The sequence below is a fragment of the Muntiacus reevesi genome, chromosome 6 (assembly GCF_963930625.1).
Source record: "Muntiacus reevesi chromosome 6, mMunRee1.1, whole genome shotgun sequence".
Taxonomy (NCBI): domain Eukaryota; kingdom Metazoa; phylum Chordata; class Mammalia; order Artiodactyla; family Cervidae; genus Muntiacus; species Muntiacus reevesi.
In genome coordinates, this window is record NC_089254.1 from 40,832,174 (window position 1) to 40,848,864 (window position 16,691).

General features: G+C 40.8%; 1 protein-coding gene across 5 annotated transcripts in view; it reads left to right on the top strand.

Moving 5' to 3' along the window:
- The window catches only part of MAGI2 (membrane associated guanylate kinase, WW and PDZ domain containing 2), a 1,418,773-nt gene that overhangs the window by 1,256,542 nt on the left and 145,540 nt on the right, over positions 1 to 16,691 (top strand). For all 5 annotated transcript variants that reach the window (XM_065939768.1, XM_065939769.1, XM_065939770.1 and 2 more), the window contains one exon: positions 6,520 to 6,780. In XM_065939768.1, the coding sequence (XP_065795840.1) occupies positions 6,520 to 6,780 (261 nt within the window). The remainder of the gene's footprint in view (positions 1 to 6,519; positions 6,781 to 16,691) is intronic.

Consider the following 16,691-nt stretch of genomic DNA (forward strand, 5'->3'; position numbering starts at 1 on the left):
AAGCCAAAAACCTCGGTGTTTTGATACCATGATAAGGCAACTAGGATGGAAAACTAGCTTCCTTTATAGAGCCTGATAAAAGCTAACAATAAAATGATTACCCTGATTTAGAAAAATACAGCTATATGTCACTCTGAGAAAACACACTTCATATAACTCCAAAGTTATGAAACAGAGAAATTAGAAGTAATTATTCCCTTTGCAACCGTTTTCTCAGCTTCATAAAAGAATCCACAAAGACATACTTTTAAAAGTCAGCCCTCTTAGTCATATTATGATGATTCAGTTTCTCTCTCTTTACCGTGTCTCAACTCCCCCAAAAAAGATTTATATTTGTAAGAATTATGTTCATTACAAGCATTATACTTTTTTTTATCAACTGAGCACTCAGTAACATTGGGAATATAGTTCCAAACCACAAGTGCCTTGCTCTGTGAACTATAGGAGTGACAGTGCCAAAGATGTTCTGTCGTCACCTGCCCCGTGAGTCTGCCGGCCTCTTTGCTTGGCTACCTACTGCTCCTCATACAGAATGATCAATGCTAGAATTAGGAGGGAACTTAGAAAGAGCAACGTGAAATCCCTCATGTAACAGATGACAAATCAAGGCCCAGGGGTTCAGTAGATCACCCTGTGGTCTGCAGTGAGTCAGTGATCATGCAGAGACCCATCTTTCCAGCCAGGGCTTCTTTCTTTATACCATTTCCAGTTCCCTTCCACACTCTACAACCAACCCCATGTCCAGTGAATTCAAAGACATTAGACCAACCTTTAGCAAATGTCACTCCCTAACATAAGGACTCTTCCACATGTGCTATTATCATAACACGTTTGAATTTTTTAAAAGGCCACCAGCTAATTACAGGCTCTGAACCACTCAAAAAGATAAGGTTTGCTAGTCAAATTAAAAATCCTTTTTGAGTCTTCTAGAAACTAGATTTAGAACAAGAGCCATCACTTAAAAGGCTAAATCAGAAGTACTGTTAGCCCTTACCCATAGAGACTGCTGTAGATCTTATATCATACGGAGATTTTGCTAAGAGATGCCATTTGTCTTCAGAAATTCATGGCAGACCACTTGACCCGGTGAAATAAAGCACCTTGAATTATACCTTAACCTTGGGCAAGGTGCCAGGAGGGAAGACAGTGTTTGCTTGGTTAACATTTAACTGTCTCTCACCCTCCAGAATGATTTTTAATAAAACATTTGCTGTGTTATATGTTCTGTAACCCAAAGACAAATTAGGAAGATGCTTGATTTACAAGGAAATATACTGGAAAGTGCAAAAACCAGTGCACCAACATAATTTCATGCTCTTCTTGCCACCAGCTGATCATTGCAAATTAAATTTTGTTCTAATCAACCCAAGCTATTGGAGTGTATGCCAAATACTGCAAAAATGTATTCTTGCAATTTGTGGATTGTGTGACTTCCATGAAGATGCTCTTTGAGGCAGTTCTTACCAACTTTACTCATTTAGTTGTTCAAGTGCATTTCAAGTGCATTTAATTTTTGAAAACGTTCTACTGCAGACTGCTCATTCACACCAGAAGAGTTTCCAAGTTAGTTCAACCCACTCTTCCTTGAAAGTTTTATGAGTATTAAAGACGATTAAGTTCAGCAAAGGATACTTCGATGGTAAAGTCAATGCCTCAAAATAGGATGGGACAGATTTAAAAAATATGCACAGGAAGACAGTCTTTCTTCATAGCTGCCATTTCTTCAACAGTGAGAAGAGATAGCTGCAAATGGATATGGGAATGGAGATATCATTTCTAGGGTTCTTATCATGGTTAAAATTATTATGCTTTCCTAAGCCAAGGCAGTGGGGTACAAGCCTGACTTATGATGAGATGGTTCAAACCCAAGGCAAAATGAGCAATTAAACAATGAAGAGACAGAAGATGAACAAGAAGACAGGCAGTGTCACCCACTTCTTGCAGAAAGGAGCACTGTAATGGAAAAAGAGCTGAAAGAAGGAAGGTCATAGAGATTATACCCTTTAGCCTTATGCTTGCTTCGGCTTGTTCAAATGTCCTGCTTCACCTCAGAAGACCCTAGGCAGTGGTTTCCTAGCTGATGCTCAAGAGGGGGAAAAAAAAAGTTGATTATGAGAAATATAGACCAGTTAGTTACATTGGGAAAAATGAAAATAACAGAGAAACCTGCTTCAAATGTTAACATATACATTATGTATGTTACATACATAACACACTAAAGATAGAAAGGCAAAATTTTCAATTAGACAATGGCAAACTAGACACTCAAAAGTGAGAAATTGTGAAGTAAAGGATGAAAACATCCAATGATGTATCCAATTTTATCAGACAATTTTAGCACAGATCTTGCACCTTAAACTACTTTTGAGATTTGTCTTATCCATGCCACTAGCTCCAATATTTAGCTGCTTTTTCCCCAAGGATAGTAGAAGTGTGGCTTTAATTGTTACACTGAAAGTATAAATATTTATATGTCTCAGCTTTGAGATGCTCAACGTAGTGACACATTATTTTGAATACATACTATTCATCTGAAAGAAGAGTGTCTCTGAGGAGTTTCATAAAGTGTAAATCTAGAGGTGATGATGTACAAGAAAGTTTTATGACTCAAGAGTCCATCTTAAAGCTATCAGCATCTTTTCCCTAACACCTAAGGGAAAGCTTCCCTTGTGGCTCAGCTGGTAAAGAATCCACCTGCAATGTGGGAGACCTGGGTTCACTCCCTGGGTTGGGAAGATCACCTGGAGAAGGGAAAGACTATCCACTCCAGAATCCTGACCTAGAGAATTCCATGGACTGTATAGGCCATGGGGTCACAAAGAGTTGGACACGACTGAGTGACTTTCACTTTCAAGGGAGCGTATGATTCTTGGCCCAATGCTGAGAAAGGGAAAAGTCGTCTTGACAACTGGGTGAAAAGTTCAGTCAGTATTTAGGGTACTGGTGAATTTCCTGCTCCTGGCTGCTATACTTTTTGTCAGTTCTAGATGCAGTTCCTGATTCTTTGTCTATAAGCATTTAAATAAGTTGTCTGCCCTGCTGAGCATAAAGCAGGAGTACATAAAATCAATGCCTGTGGATGGGCCAGTCCCTAACATGGGAAGGGCCCCCACCTGCCAGGCACCGCAGGGATGCACTGTGCCTGTGGACACTCCAGCGCGCGTGTCTAAGCTCTACCACGCACAGACCCCATTGCCTCGGCCATGCTTTAAGACCCACACATCTGCAGTGCTGTCATACTTCCGGGGGACAGTCCTGAGAAGAGACCCAGGCACACCCTGAAAGCAGGCAGGGTCTGCTTGGTTACAGAGTCTGAGAGTCCTGATACCCACCAGGTGATCTTGAAGGGAAACAAGGACTCTGATTGAACAAGTCCCTTTGGCCCTGCATGCTCCTCACTCCTCGGGTAAATGAGTAAATCAGGAATGTACAGGAGACCCTGGGGAGTAGTTGAGACTGTGGGGCCTTGCACATTTCATACTCAGTCATGGGGGCAGCATTGCCCAACTCTAATTGATTATTGAGAGCTTCCCAGGTGGCGCTAGTGGTAAAGAACCCACATGCCAATGCAGGAGATGTAAGAGGCGCAGGTTCGATCCCCGGGTCTGGAAGATCCCCTGGAGAAGGGCATGGCAACCCACTCCAGTATTCTTGCCTGGAGAATCCTATGGACAGAGGAGCAAATATTTCAAGAGAAACTAGAAATCCAGCTTTCTGTAAAATCTCCCTATTTAAAAATATTGACAATTAATTTTAATAATCAGTTAATAAACTCTAGGCCAGCACTGTGCAGGAATCATTAATAGGTCTGCAGACCAGGAGCAGCTCCTGGTCAGTACTTGACTGTTCTTGTCAAAACTACCTCAACCTGGAGGACATTATCAATGACGGCTGCCTTCCCAAACAGACTCTCTCTCCCAGTCAGCACAGTGATGATTTCCAGTATATCTGATGAGGACAAACAGAAGCTAAACCTAAAAATTAATTATTTGATTTGAGTAGATATTAAGTGAATGAATTTTGTATACTCATTTGGCTGTAAGCCAGAAGGATGAGTCAGGGATACTGGAAATTAGTATTTTTTTTTTTTTTTTTTTAATGCACATGGTATTTAGTCACTTTCTGACATTTTACTATATTATTCTAAAACAGTAATTCATGCTCTATACCAGGAAGTGTTGTTGAAAAGAAGACAGGCTCGTTTGGGTCTAGAGACAGCCAAGTAGAAAAATGGTATGGAATCAGTTCTATTCCTCAAAGCCAATCGTCGGAAGTTTTCTTAACTCCCTGGTTTTAAATGTGCTCGTGGTGTTAAAAATAAAGCACATTGTTGGAGACGATGAAAGAGACATCCAGAAGCAGTAGAAATGTACTCTGTTAATGTATTTGACTCCTTCACGCACCCGGGGACCCCTTGCATGACTTGGACAATGATTGTCTTTCTCCCTTTAGAACCAGTGGCAGAGCCACTGTGAGTCATTTACTGCGAAGACAGAAAATTTTTCTTTGTTGCTACTGTCCTGATGGTTGCAGCTCTCAACCCCCTAAAATATGACAGCCAGAAAATGAGATCTTTCTTGTCACTGCCTATGACATTTAGTTACTGATTTGGTCCAGTAACTCGGGGAGCTTTTCAATTTAATGTTGCAGCATAATAATTGTTTGTTTTTCTTCTTCCTGACTATCTCTAATCACTTTCCAACTTGTGCAAGGACTGATAAAGGACATGTGTGCTTCACCAAGACAATAGCAGCTTGTCTTTGGATGATGTTTTCTAGTGGAGAGGGTTCATTTTACAGGCAGTTTGAAATTCTGGTAGAAAAGAGGGAAAAGCTTTGACACTGACATTTTTTGTTGTTTTTCTTTTATCACTTCAGTACATTTCTTACAGATGAATAGCATCTATTTGCTTTATTTTATTAAAACCTGATTGAGTAAATATCACAGAAAAATCCAAATTTATCAAGTGATAATAAGCAGCAGCCTGGATCTTCTTCATTTTGTACTTACAGATGAGAAATGAATACATTTTTGTAAAGATCATTTGTAAAACTGAGTATTTTAGCAAATGCAGTTCCATTTTCTGTAGGTATCAGTGTAACAAAACATCTCTTATAGTCAGTGTTCTTGCTCCCTGATTTTTGAACTGACTTTGATTTTTGAAATGAAATGATTTTTCATTTCAGAATGTAATTGCAGCTTAAGTAAGATTCCTTCATTGGAACTTTGGCTAATTATTTTTAACTTGCCATATGAGACAACTTCCAGTATGCTAAATAGGAAACCATATCTAAAGACCCAAAAATGAATCATTAATTATCATTATTTTCATCATTATTTTCTATCTTAATGTCCCTCTATTCCATAAATATCTTTGAATATGGATGGACAGGGAGGCCTGGCGTGCTGCAGTCCATGGGGTTGCAAAGAGTCAGACACGACTGGGCTACTAAACTGAATCAAATTGTAAGATAGAGATGAAATGGTCATTTTTCTAATTACAGCATTCTACATGCCTGCCTAAGTTTTTTTTCATCAGAATATCAGAACCTAGGTATTATTGTAAAATAACAAAATTCTTTCTTGGATGATAAATCAACTTTCAATTTAAAACCTAGTTTCTCTTGGCTGCCAACTTTCTGTCATTTCTCGCTGAAAATATCCTTGCTTTCTCATGAAAGTATTGGCTTGGTTTATCTGGTTGATATAAACTATATTCTGTAATAATACAGAATGTAAATGAACAAGGCTTCTAACACCTCCCTTAGAGATTTAAAGTTCATCATTCCTTAGCCTGATATCATTGTTAGATTTGATCCTAAAGTGAGCAAAGTAAGTGTTTCCCACCTATACAAAGTGAATTAACACTTCAAGGCTAACAGGGTCTCACAATATAAAATAAAACCATGGCTGTTTAGAAAATTGCAATAGATCCCTTATGTGGACATCCCCTGTTAGCCCCATCTATAATCAGCATTTCTCGAAGTGTAGCCTTAAAACCTCATCTAGATTCCTGGGCTCAGTTGTTCCTGTATCTACTGAAAAAACTCCTTGGGTAGACTTTGAAGATGCATATTTCATACTAGTTCTTTAAGTAAGTTTTATGTGTAGTACAGTTTAGGATTCTGCCTACCTGTTTGATGGTCTTTTATGATCTGTCTTAAGATCAATTATTGTCATGAAACTTCTAAGAAGCCATATATTTCAAACTAGTGTTGTCTAGGGCAGTTGTACTTTTACCAAGGATAATTTATAAACAAGTAACAGCAGAGGGGGACTTGAGGAGGGGTTTTACTTGCATTTGCTGAGAAGGGTAGAAGGGGACAAGACCTAGGGGCCTCCATAACCAGGTTCGTAGCCTTTTAAATACTCATCACGTCCAGAGACTGGGAGAATAGAAGCCAGTCAGCCATTCTTGTAACAATACAGTGTCTGGAACCGTGCCCAGCGCACAGGAGATGCTCGTTTGTTCAGACTCTGGCTAAATAACCGGGTACCTGTGTATGATGTATGTTCCAGGGGAGCCCTGCCCAGAGAATGGGAGGAGTCCAGGCTCCGTGTCGACCCACCACAGTTCTCCTCGCAGTGACTATGCAACCTACACCAACACCTATAGCAACAGCAACCACGCCGTCCCCACCAGCAACGCCTCTCCCCCCGAAGGCTTCGCCTCCCACAGCCTACAGACCAGCGACGTGGTTATTCACCGCAAAGAGAACGAGGGTTTCGGCTTTGTCATCATCAGCTCCCTGAACAGGCCAGAGTCTGGATCCACTATAAGTAAGTGACCGCTCTGCCTGCTTTTGAATAAGAAGTCATCTTTTCATTGTCTGGTGTTGGGAATCCCAGACAAGCAGACCAGAGAACTGTTGTGTTCATAAATAAATATGCAGCCTGAAAGTCACAGGCTACGGGCACAACTAAGGCATCTTTAACACTTGATCAGTCAAACTGCTGACTTTGGCTTAGAAAGAATGCAAGACTATCACTGATGTCCCCCCAAACCCACAACCCCCATGAAAGATCTTCATTCATTCTTTACTGGGAAGAAAATAAAGCAGAGTGATGTAGGAGTCTTGATGTGAGGAAAGGGGCACTCCTGTTCCTTAGAATGACCAATATGAGACCAAGACATTGAGCTTGGCATGAGCCAGGCCATGCAGGGCCTCACACACCCTTGTGAAGGAGCGTAGATTATAGATTAAATCCTTGGGAGCCATTGAAAGGTTTTAAATGGTAGACAGATATCTAACTTAATATTTTTAAAAGATGAATCCAGCTACTTATTAAAAATGAAATCAGAGGAAAGAGAGCTGGAGTGGAAGTGTGAGACACAGTGAGGAGGCCTTTGAAAGAGTCCTGTGGATCGTGCTGATCTTCTATAATGGATAAAATATCAAATCACCATGCTGTGCAACTGGAACTAATGTATTATTGTAGGTCAGCTATACTTTAGTAAAAAAAATAAAGAAATAAATTTTACAAGAAGTAAATAACTTAATAAGACAGCCCTGGAGGGCCAGAGGTTCTAGTGCCTTCCCTTAGGGTAGAAGTTGTGGAATGGGGGAAGTGGATGATTTCACCTACAGAGGTTCCTCCAAATCTCTGGTTCCAAGAGTCTGTACAACAGGTGACAGCCAGAGGTTATATTTCTCTTCTGATCAAGCATCTTTGCAGATTCTCAGCTTCTGCAGTGGTTTTCCTTTCAGTCACACTATTTCAAAAGTTAATTGTCAGCCATCAAGCTATAGGACGAAAGTGATAGGAAAACTTGTTCAATTTTTATGTTGAAGTGATTTAGCCCAAAATGCTGTGAACAGAAACACCATAATAGAGAGCAATAAGAGAAAGAAAAAAAAAAATTGAGTCATGTTGTGGTCCTAAGTTTCGTATGAATTGTGGTTGTTCCCAGCACATGGCAGGGGGTGCAGATGTCAAACAGTGCTCAAGAAATCAAATTGTTGAGCTTGAATACGACCTTTTTTATGATAAAGTGAATGTTAGCAAAATACTACCAGCACTAAATGCCAGAGAATTGCCCTGTTTAGCTTTAGCTTTGATAAATTGAAGAGTGGAAACTATAGAAGCGTTAAACCTCATTGAATATGTACGGAAGCTAAATTGCATACATCTGAAAGTACAATTTCACTTATCTTTTTCTTCATGATAAGCCAAAGAAATAAATCCAGTCTTTAAGGGTAGAGTAAAAGCAGGATTCTGTCAGTGTGGTGGATTCACCAAGATTAAAAGGACACAAGCCTAAAGATTTTCATGAATTATATAAATAGTCTTCCAATAATTTACACTTGGGGAAAACATTCACAGAGGGCTTTTGTAGCTATTCCAGTCATACAAGTTGTTTGTCAAGACAGGATACCTAAAGGACTGAGATAAAACAAAGTATACTGCCACAATGAGAGTATTAAGAATGTACATAAGGTCTCATTTTTATTTGAAGTGTGACAGCATAATTGATAAATGTATAGGAGGATGTGTGTACATACATACAAGCACTTATTACATAAAGAAGCCACAGATGATTTTTCTCTTGCAGAAAAAATCCATGCATGGACAGATTTGGAAAACACCAGGTACCAATGCTTACAATTAAATGTGGATTTGTCTTTCTGCCAAGTAACTTTAGACTGACCTCAAAAGAGTAATTCTACCCCTTTTTGAAATGGTTTTATTTTATATCACCCTGGAGAGTGGAAATAGATTCTAGAGTTCATGATACTTCTTAGCTTCTTTTTTTTCCACATATTTATTTCTTTTCAATTTAAGAGAATTGAAATACACACTGTCCCTGTGTTCCATGGGAAGAGTAGCTATTACACTGATAGCACATAGTGTTTACAGCCTATAATTTGCAACATGCAGCTAAAAGGTTCCTAGACCTAATACTGTTTTATACTTAACTTTCATAATAATTTTCAACTCTAATTTTGGAGAGAAAGGCTAAGCACCTCCTTCTTGTGCCACACAGCCACTGTCAGAAGATCAAGGGCTTCCTGGGCTCCGGGAGGCTGGGAGAATCTGATGCTATCAGGAGTCACAGTCATTCCCTGGCTCTGTCATGTTTCTCTTAGTTTCTTATCTGAGCACAAGATCTTGAACACATTTTAGTTTGTTCTTAAGGCTACTGAAGCACTTTCTTTAATGGACAGGCGCTGTTATTTACGCCTTTGATAGGTGTACCATCACATTTAGGCGAGGAAGTGGTGTGGCTATCATCATACTGCCTGCATGTAAAGCCTGGCTCATCATTTACTAGTTGTGTGACCTTGAAGAAGTTTCACACCTTTTTGGATTTTATAGTTTTCTTGAATGAGAAGAGAAAGTAATTCTAATACCTGTGTCATCAGGTTGCTATGAGGGTTGAGTGAATTAGTACATATAAGTGCTTAGAAAAACTCTGGCTCAGAGTAAGCGCTAAGTATGCCCTTGCTGCTGCCTTGGCCACCTTGCCTGCTAGGAATCATCACTGCATTCCATCAGCTCACGCTGGCTCTCAGTTCAGTCTGCCATTTGTCAGTGCCCCCCACTCTCCCAAAGCAGCAAAATCTGAGCCACAGATGAGCGTCTCTGAGGGCCAGCACCCCCTCTCCCACGCTTACCTCTGGGTGCAGAGTCTTCCCGATCCCCTGGGCCAGCAGGAGGGGCAGTAAGAGCAGCAGTGTCGACGGCCACAGCAGACCAACAGACCTTGCTGAGGCTTCAGGCAGGAAGTCTCCCCAGACTTCACTAACCAATGGACTAGAAAAGGCATGGCAGATGTCAGAATTCAGACTCAAGCCTGTAGCTTTTAGAATATCCTGCAAACCTGATGTCTCTATTGACTGTATCAGAGAAGAGCAGAGATATGGAGACCCCGTGTAAGCTTCCCTGCCCTCCAGACAAAGAAAGTATTCCCTTCCCCAGCTTCTTCAGCCCAGGCGGCAACTTTGTCAGGGAGGCCAGATGTTTAACCAATTGAGAACTTTGAAAACCAGCAAACTTCCTGAACATTTTTGTCCCATTATCCAAAATATTGTTTTTGTTTTTCAGACCTTAGAATTGAACTCAAGGGAAAACAAAGTGGTTTGCAAACCAGAACCTAGGGTAACAGCAAATTATAACAGGCATTTGCACTTAAAAGTGTTTGAGAGGATTAAAAAAAAGTTTATATAGAAAGCTGTTCATGGCCATGTTATTGATAAACATTGAAAGTTGGAAGTAATGTTAGAAGTTTCTCCAGAACCGGAAACACTGGTATATTTGGAAAGTTCAAGGCATTTGCTGCCCATGACTGATTTTCCTATCGTGCTTGCTAAGGTTTTGTACCCAGGATAAAGAAGGCTCAGGTAGGCTTCTGACCCAGAGTGGATCAGATGCCTGCTCTATAAAAATGCCCCAGTGGCCATGTGCAGTGGGGTTGACAGATCAGTCTTTGGGCCTCCCTAGTGGAAAGTCTGAGTCTGACATCCTGGTTTTATTACAGAGCTATAACCTGTCACCACAGATGCTTCTTGCTCTGACCCCAAAACCTGTTTTCCCACCAGAGGTTCCCAAGAAGGGCTTTGACGCAGCTGAGGAAATAAAGTGATGCTTAGTGTCCTGCTCTTATAAAACCTGTGAGGAAGGTTATGTTGAAATGTATGGAGTCAACATGCCAGGGCAGCTCAGACGGACATCAGTGGTGGAGGCCGGCAGCCTGTTGAGGGAATTCATAAACTTAGGTGCAAACAGACTGAAGCTCAGGCATGCTCAGGACAGCAACCATAACCCCCATGCAGCATCAGTAGAGGAGCAAGCAATTCAGCCTTCCTTTCCCTTAGTCACATTGTCCTAATGTCATCGACTGGTTTCTGTGTCTTTACTGGAAATGCCTCACTGGTGAACACGATGCTGGCTCTTCATCTTTCAGCACTGGGTGAGAGTCGGAAATCTTTTTTCCCCGCACGTGAATTTTCTCTGGCACAGGTGGGGAGTACAGACTAGGTCATTGTTGCCTTTCCCTAATGCCCACTGCAATCTATTCTAGGAAAAAGTTAGTTTTACCTTTGATAGAATGCCCTGAGGACTCGCAAATTTCTTAATGATATCCATAGGCCCTAGTGTTGAAAAGTTATTCTGGAGATTCAGAAGCTTATCCAGGGGCTCTTTTGTGACATTTTAAGTGTAATTTACCAGAAAGGATTAAATAAAACTGAACAATCAGTAAAGAATTTTTTTTTTCCACCTGAACTCATCCCACCAACCATGCAGCCACTGAATAGTCATTTGAGTTTAGGAGAGGTACAAATTAAGACCTAAAACCAAGACTTCTATAGTTTTGCCCTAACACAGAGAAATTCAAAATAAATGAAAAGTGCATTGGACAAGTCTGAGCCTCTCTCCAGCTCATCCGCTGACTACTGTGTCCCTTGAGTGAGTCGTTTGGTTTTCCTGTCCCATTCCTTGTGTACATGGTCAGGAACGATGGTCTTAATAGCCTCTTTCAGCTCTAAATTATATTATGCCATGAATCATCATGGAAATAAGGTATTTGGTTAGGTTTGTCTGTGTGTGAATAGCCTTGGATTAGTTTGAGGCCTGGCTTGTATTTTTCATTGCCTTAAGTTATCACTTGAAACTTCTGTTACTTTCATTTTTGTTCTATTTTTAGGGTGCTCCTCACACTTTCATTTATTTTGTTCACTTTATCCTTTGTCAGGAAATGATCTGAAACATACCTTAAACATTAAACTCTTAAACATACCTAACTAGCTCCCCTTTTAAGGCATTTTAAGGCAAGATTTCCCTCCTTCTTTCACTTATAAAATGATAGCATTTGTATATTGCACTGAGGTGAAATGAATGAGGCTGATGGAGGCAAAAGACAACCACGCCATGGGGCTCTGCCCCTCACCTCAGCCGCCCATGCTCGGGAAGCAGTGGCTCTCGGCATACCTGGAACCTTCAGGGGAACGCTTGTTTTAATGTCCCATAGTCACAAAGGTCTGCCCTAAAGTGAAGCCTCTGAGGGGCTCCCCAGGTGACATTGTGGTAAAGAATCCTCCTGCCAATACAGGAGACATAAGAGACGCCGTTTCACTCCCCGGGTCAGAAAGATCCCCAGAGGAGGCCGGGCAGCCCACTCCAGGAGTCTTGCCTGGAGAACCCCGTGAGCAGAGCAGTCTGGTGGGCTGCAGTCCGTAAGGTCGCAAAGAGCCAGACACGACGGAGGGGACTCGGCACGGACGCACAAGCATCAGCAATCTGTAAGCGGCCCATCTTACATTTGATTGCTTTGCGTTATAGCAGTGGGTTTTCTTCCAAACTCTGTACCGAGGTTTGTTCAGTGATCACCTTAAAAATAGAGGCAGTTGGTGCTACTCATGCTGCTGCTGGGACCCTGGCCTTTTCTAAATCAACAATACTCCAGAAGTCCTTGCCGGAAGGTTTCTGAAGTCATACCCATGCAGTAGAATTAGAAAGAGAATCCCGTTGGTTTCTTGTTTGCCATTGGTTTGCAAAAGCAAATTCCCTTTCGGAGTTCTCAGCCAGCTTTATAAACTAAAATATTCCCTTAATCCTTGAATGACTCTCTACTTTGAATTCCTTTAATGACATAGTGGATTTTGCTTTGAGTTTTATGCTGAAAGTAGTTCACTCAGGAGGTATGATGGTGTCACCCTCACTGTTGATGTGGTGCAAAAGTAACAGAAGCAGAGGACTATATATAAAACACTAGTTTTCCCTCAAATAGCCGCTTCTAAATATAACTCATGAAACTATATGATAAGCAAATGTCTTCATAATCTTCTACATGTTAACATGTAGAAAATCTACATGTTAACACATAAAAAAGATAATAAGGTGTTCAGTCTGTCCTGATGTACATATGTTTTAAGGCAAACCAACCATTTCACATTTATGTGTATGACTTGATTTCTGCTTTAGGAAGTAGCCGGGGCTAGGGTCTGAGTGGAGTGCAGTTTTTTTTTGTTTTTTTGTTTGTTTGTTTGTTTTAATCTATTTATTTACTTTACTTTACAATATTGTGTTGGTTTTGCCATGCATTGACTTGAATCTGCCATGGGTGTACATGTGTTTTTAATGAAGCAAAGTTCATCCAGAGAGGTGGCACTTTCTGTGTATGATCCAATCTTCCCATAATGAGTGCTTGATCATAATACCCCTGATAAAAAATATCTACAGAGTAAACGTCAAACACACCTCTCTTACATGCAAGACCCTAGGTAGTGTAAGTGCAGCCACTTTTTACCAGTAGCTCCTCACAGTTCCGCTCCATCAAAGCTGGTTTAGTTACCCCTGAAAGACAACTTTTGCTTTCCTGCCCCATAGTCCGTGTTTTGGCTGCTGCCATCCACTGTACTTAATTTTCACATCAACCCCATGAGGTAGAAAAGTGAAAGTTGCTCAGTCATGTCCGATTCTTTGCAATCCCATGGATTATACAGTCCATGGAATTCTCCAGGCCAGAATACTGGAGTGGGTAGCCTTTCCCTTCTCCAGGGGATCTTCCCAACCCAGGGATCGAACCTAGGTCTCTCGCATTGCGGGCAGATTCTTTACCAGCTGAGCCACAAGGGAAGTCCATAAGGTAAAGACTACTGCCCAAATAATAAACATCTCTTACAAACAGCTCAAAAATCTCTTCTTAATTTCTGAATGAGAGTCTGCCTGAAGCCTCACCCTTCTTTCTTAAGTGTTTTCTGCAGTTCTTATATGAACTTCTTCTTCATTTTGTCTTTTTTTTTTGTCTTCAAACCTCTTGATTTTTGATTGCTCTGTGATTTCCTTTCTCTTATCATGACTTATCACTCTCACTATCATTTTACTTTTCATATGCTTTGCTAACCCTAAATGGAAGTTCCTTAAGGGCAAGAAATTATGAAATTTCTTTAAATCCCTCACTGCTCCTGGTAGTATGCTCTTCAAGGATTTGTCACATAATTTATGTTGGTAGGATAGGGTTGGATTGGACCCTCATACAGTGATCCAGCTCTGCCATCATCAAAGTATGAATGTTCTCTGCTCCAACTCTCTATATACCTAAACCTAGCTGTTCTGTCCCTTAAAGGCAGCAAGACATATCTCTGAGAATGAGCATAGAACTCAGGGAAGGAAATGTTTGCAAGTTGGTCCTTGTGCAGCCTGAGAAATTATACCATAAGAGAGTGCGACTGTAACAAGGTCCCAGATTCTATACAGATTTCCCATCAGTTGTACTTAGCCTAAGTGAGTGATTCCACAGCAGCTAAGAGCCTGGTGAAGTCTTAGGTGAGAGAGCCCTCTAAGAAATCAGGCCCTGGTGAACCAGGGAAGTGCCCCAGGAAGACCTCTAATCATGAGTGTCTGGGTCGCCAAACCCTTGTGCTCTGAAAGGCCAGGCTGCAGGCCTCAGTGTGCTCCGCGATCCCCCTCATCCTGGCACCGATTGTTCTGGAAATGGCCATCCGTCTGTGTGAACACCATCTCAGTGGTAATGATACTATCCTAAGCAGGATGGTTTGGATGGCAGCCCAAAATCCTTAGAAAAAAGTATGACTTCAAATTATTTATTCACTTCTCAGTCCACCCTATATGTTCCAAGTGAACGACCTCTGAATCACATTACTTCTTCATAGGATCATACCCAACTAAAACCAGATGACTAGAACCTATTGATTAAATTCAATTTTTTTTTCAGTCCTGCACATGACTAGTTTTGTTCCCAAATTAAAACTCGGCTGCCTAGGTCTTAACAGTAAACAGACTGGCAAGCAACAGCAAAACGAGAAAAGATTTTGCATCAAACTCTAAGTCCTCTGATATCCAAGCATCCACACATGTATTGACTAAAATGCAAAAACAAATGCAAGCATTTTATTTTCTTAGCACTAACAAATTTAAAGATCATTACACTGTAAAATAATAATAATAAATCCAGAGAGACACAGCATCATTATTATTTATTTTCAAGAAGAGGAACAGTACAACCTATCAAAAAAGAAAAAAAATCTGTGAGTGCTCATATTGCATTTTTAAAAAAATATTCTTGACCATTTTTCTTATCTGAATGGAGCTCATAAATCATAATTTTTCCCCACTAAGAGTTATTTTTCAGGAGGGTTTTATCATTACATTCAAAGTCTCTCTCCAGGCAGCAGCAGAAGGTGAATGTCTTCTTAGCTATTGCTTCCTCTGGGCTTATATCCTGCAGGTCCTTGTTATTCCCTGGATGGTACAGGGAGATCACAGCTGTGAAAAGAGCCCAGACTAGGTGCACAGGAGCCGCCCCTACCAGCAGAAGATGCCCATGAGGTTCAAACAAATTCTGAGCCTACAGTTCACTTTTGCAAAAGGCATATTTTCTTTATAATCCATTCAGGGCCTTGTGTTGGATTAAATTCTCTGTGATTTTGTTTTTCTTCTTTTTTCCCAACAATCAACCACATAAAAAAGCTGATTCCACAAAGACAACTATTTTAAAAGCATATTGTTAAGTGAACACAGTACTGTTATTTAATCCCCATTTTCTAGCTATGTTGAAAGAGTGTCATTAGGGAATATTTTCCCACTTGGGCTGGGATAAATAGCATTCCTCTTTGTGCCCCTGCTTTCACCAAGGACTCAGAGAGTGCCTATACCCAAATCCTCCCTGCCATACCAAATGCTGGTAAGAGTTCTCTTTGTTTGTTCACTTGACCACCAATAATTTTGACATTTATGCTGGATTTTTTCCCAAACAAACCATTGGCAGTCTTTGGTTAGAATTATTCCTAAAGATTAATCAGTCAGCCTCCTCTGGGTTGATGATCACTAGGCATTCCAAATGTGTACACTGTGCCAAAGAAAATTAACTAAATAGTGGGGCCTGCTACTGGCATATTCATTTCCCAGTCTGATCTCTTCCAGATCCTCTTTCTCTAAGCCAGACAACAGTTTGCTCCACAAACATGCCCAGATATTGGGCACCTGATGAACCCATCTGCTTTCTCAAGACTGGGATGCCCAAAACCTTCTGTTTGGAGATTGTTCACAATATAGATACGTTTTTATGGACTCATCATAGAGAAGGGTCTCCCAGTAAACAAGAGCACATAGTTTAAAGGGTGTTCTGACAGCGAACAGTTGAAAGAACATGAGGTAGAAGAATATTTCCACTTAGATGTCTTCATTCAAATGTGTTTTAGACGTGCTAGATGAACAGCAAGATGAAACTTAGCTTAAATTCCTGTAGACATTTGGTAAAATTCAAATACAATGAAACCTTTATTGTATTGTTTGCCAAGTGTCTTGGCCTGTGCAGACTTCTCTAATAGAATGCCACACACTGGTAGCTTGTAAACACCAGTTTATAGAAATGTATTCCTTGCAGTTCTGGAGGTTGGGAAGTCCACAATCCTGGCACTGACAGATTCAGAGACTGGTGAGAGCTGGCTTCATAGACAGTGTCTGCTCACTGCCCCTCACATGGTGGAAGGGATAAGGGAGCTCTGTGTGGTTCCTTTCATAAGGGCACTAATCCCATTCATGAGGGCTCCAGTCTCATGACCTAATCACCTCCCAGGGCCCCATCTCCAAATAATTGTCACTTTGTGGATTAGGTTTCAACATATGAACTTGGAGAGGACACAAACATCCAGTTGCTAGTATAAAGTCAGTCACTGATAGTGATGCTTCCTGGGGCTTAGTGGTTAAGAGAAGGCTGATAGGTATAC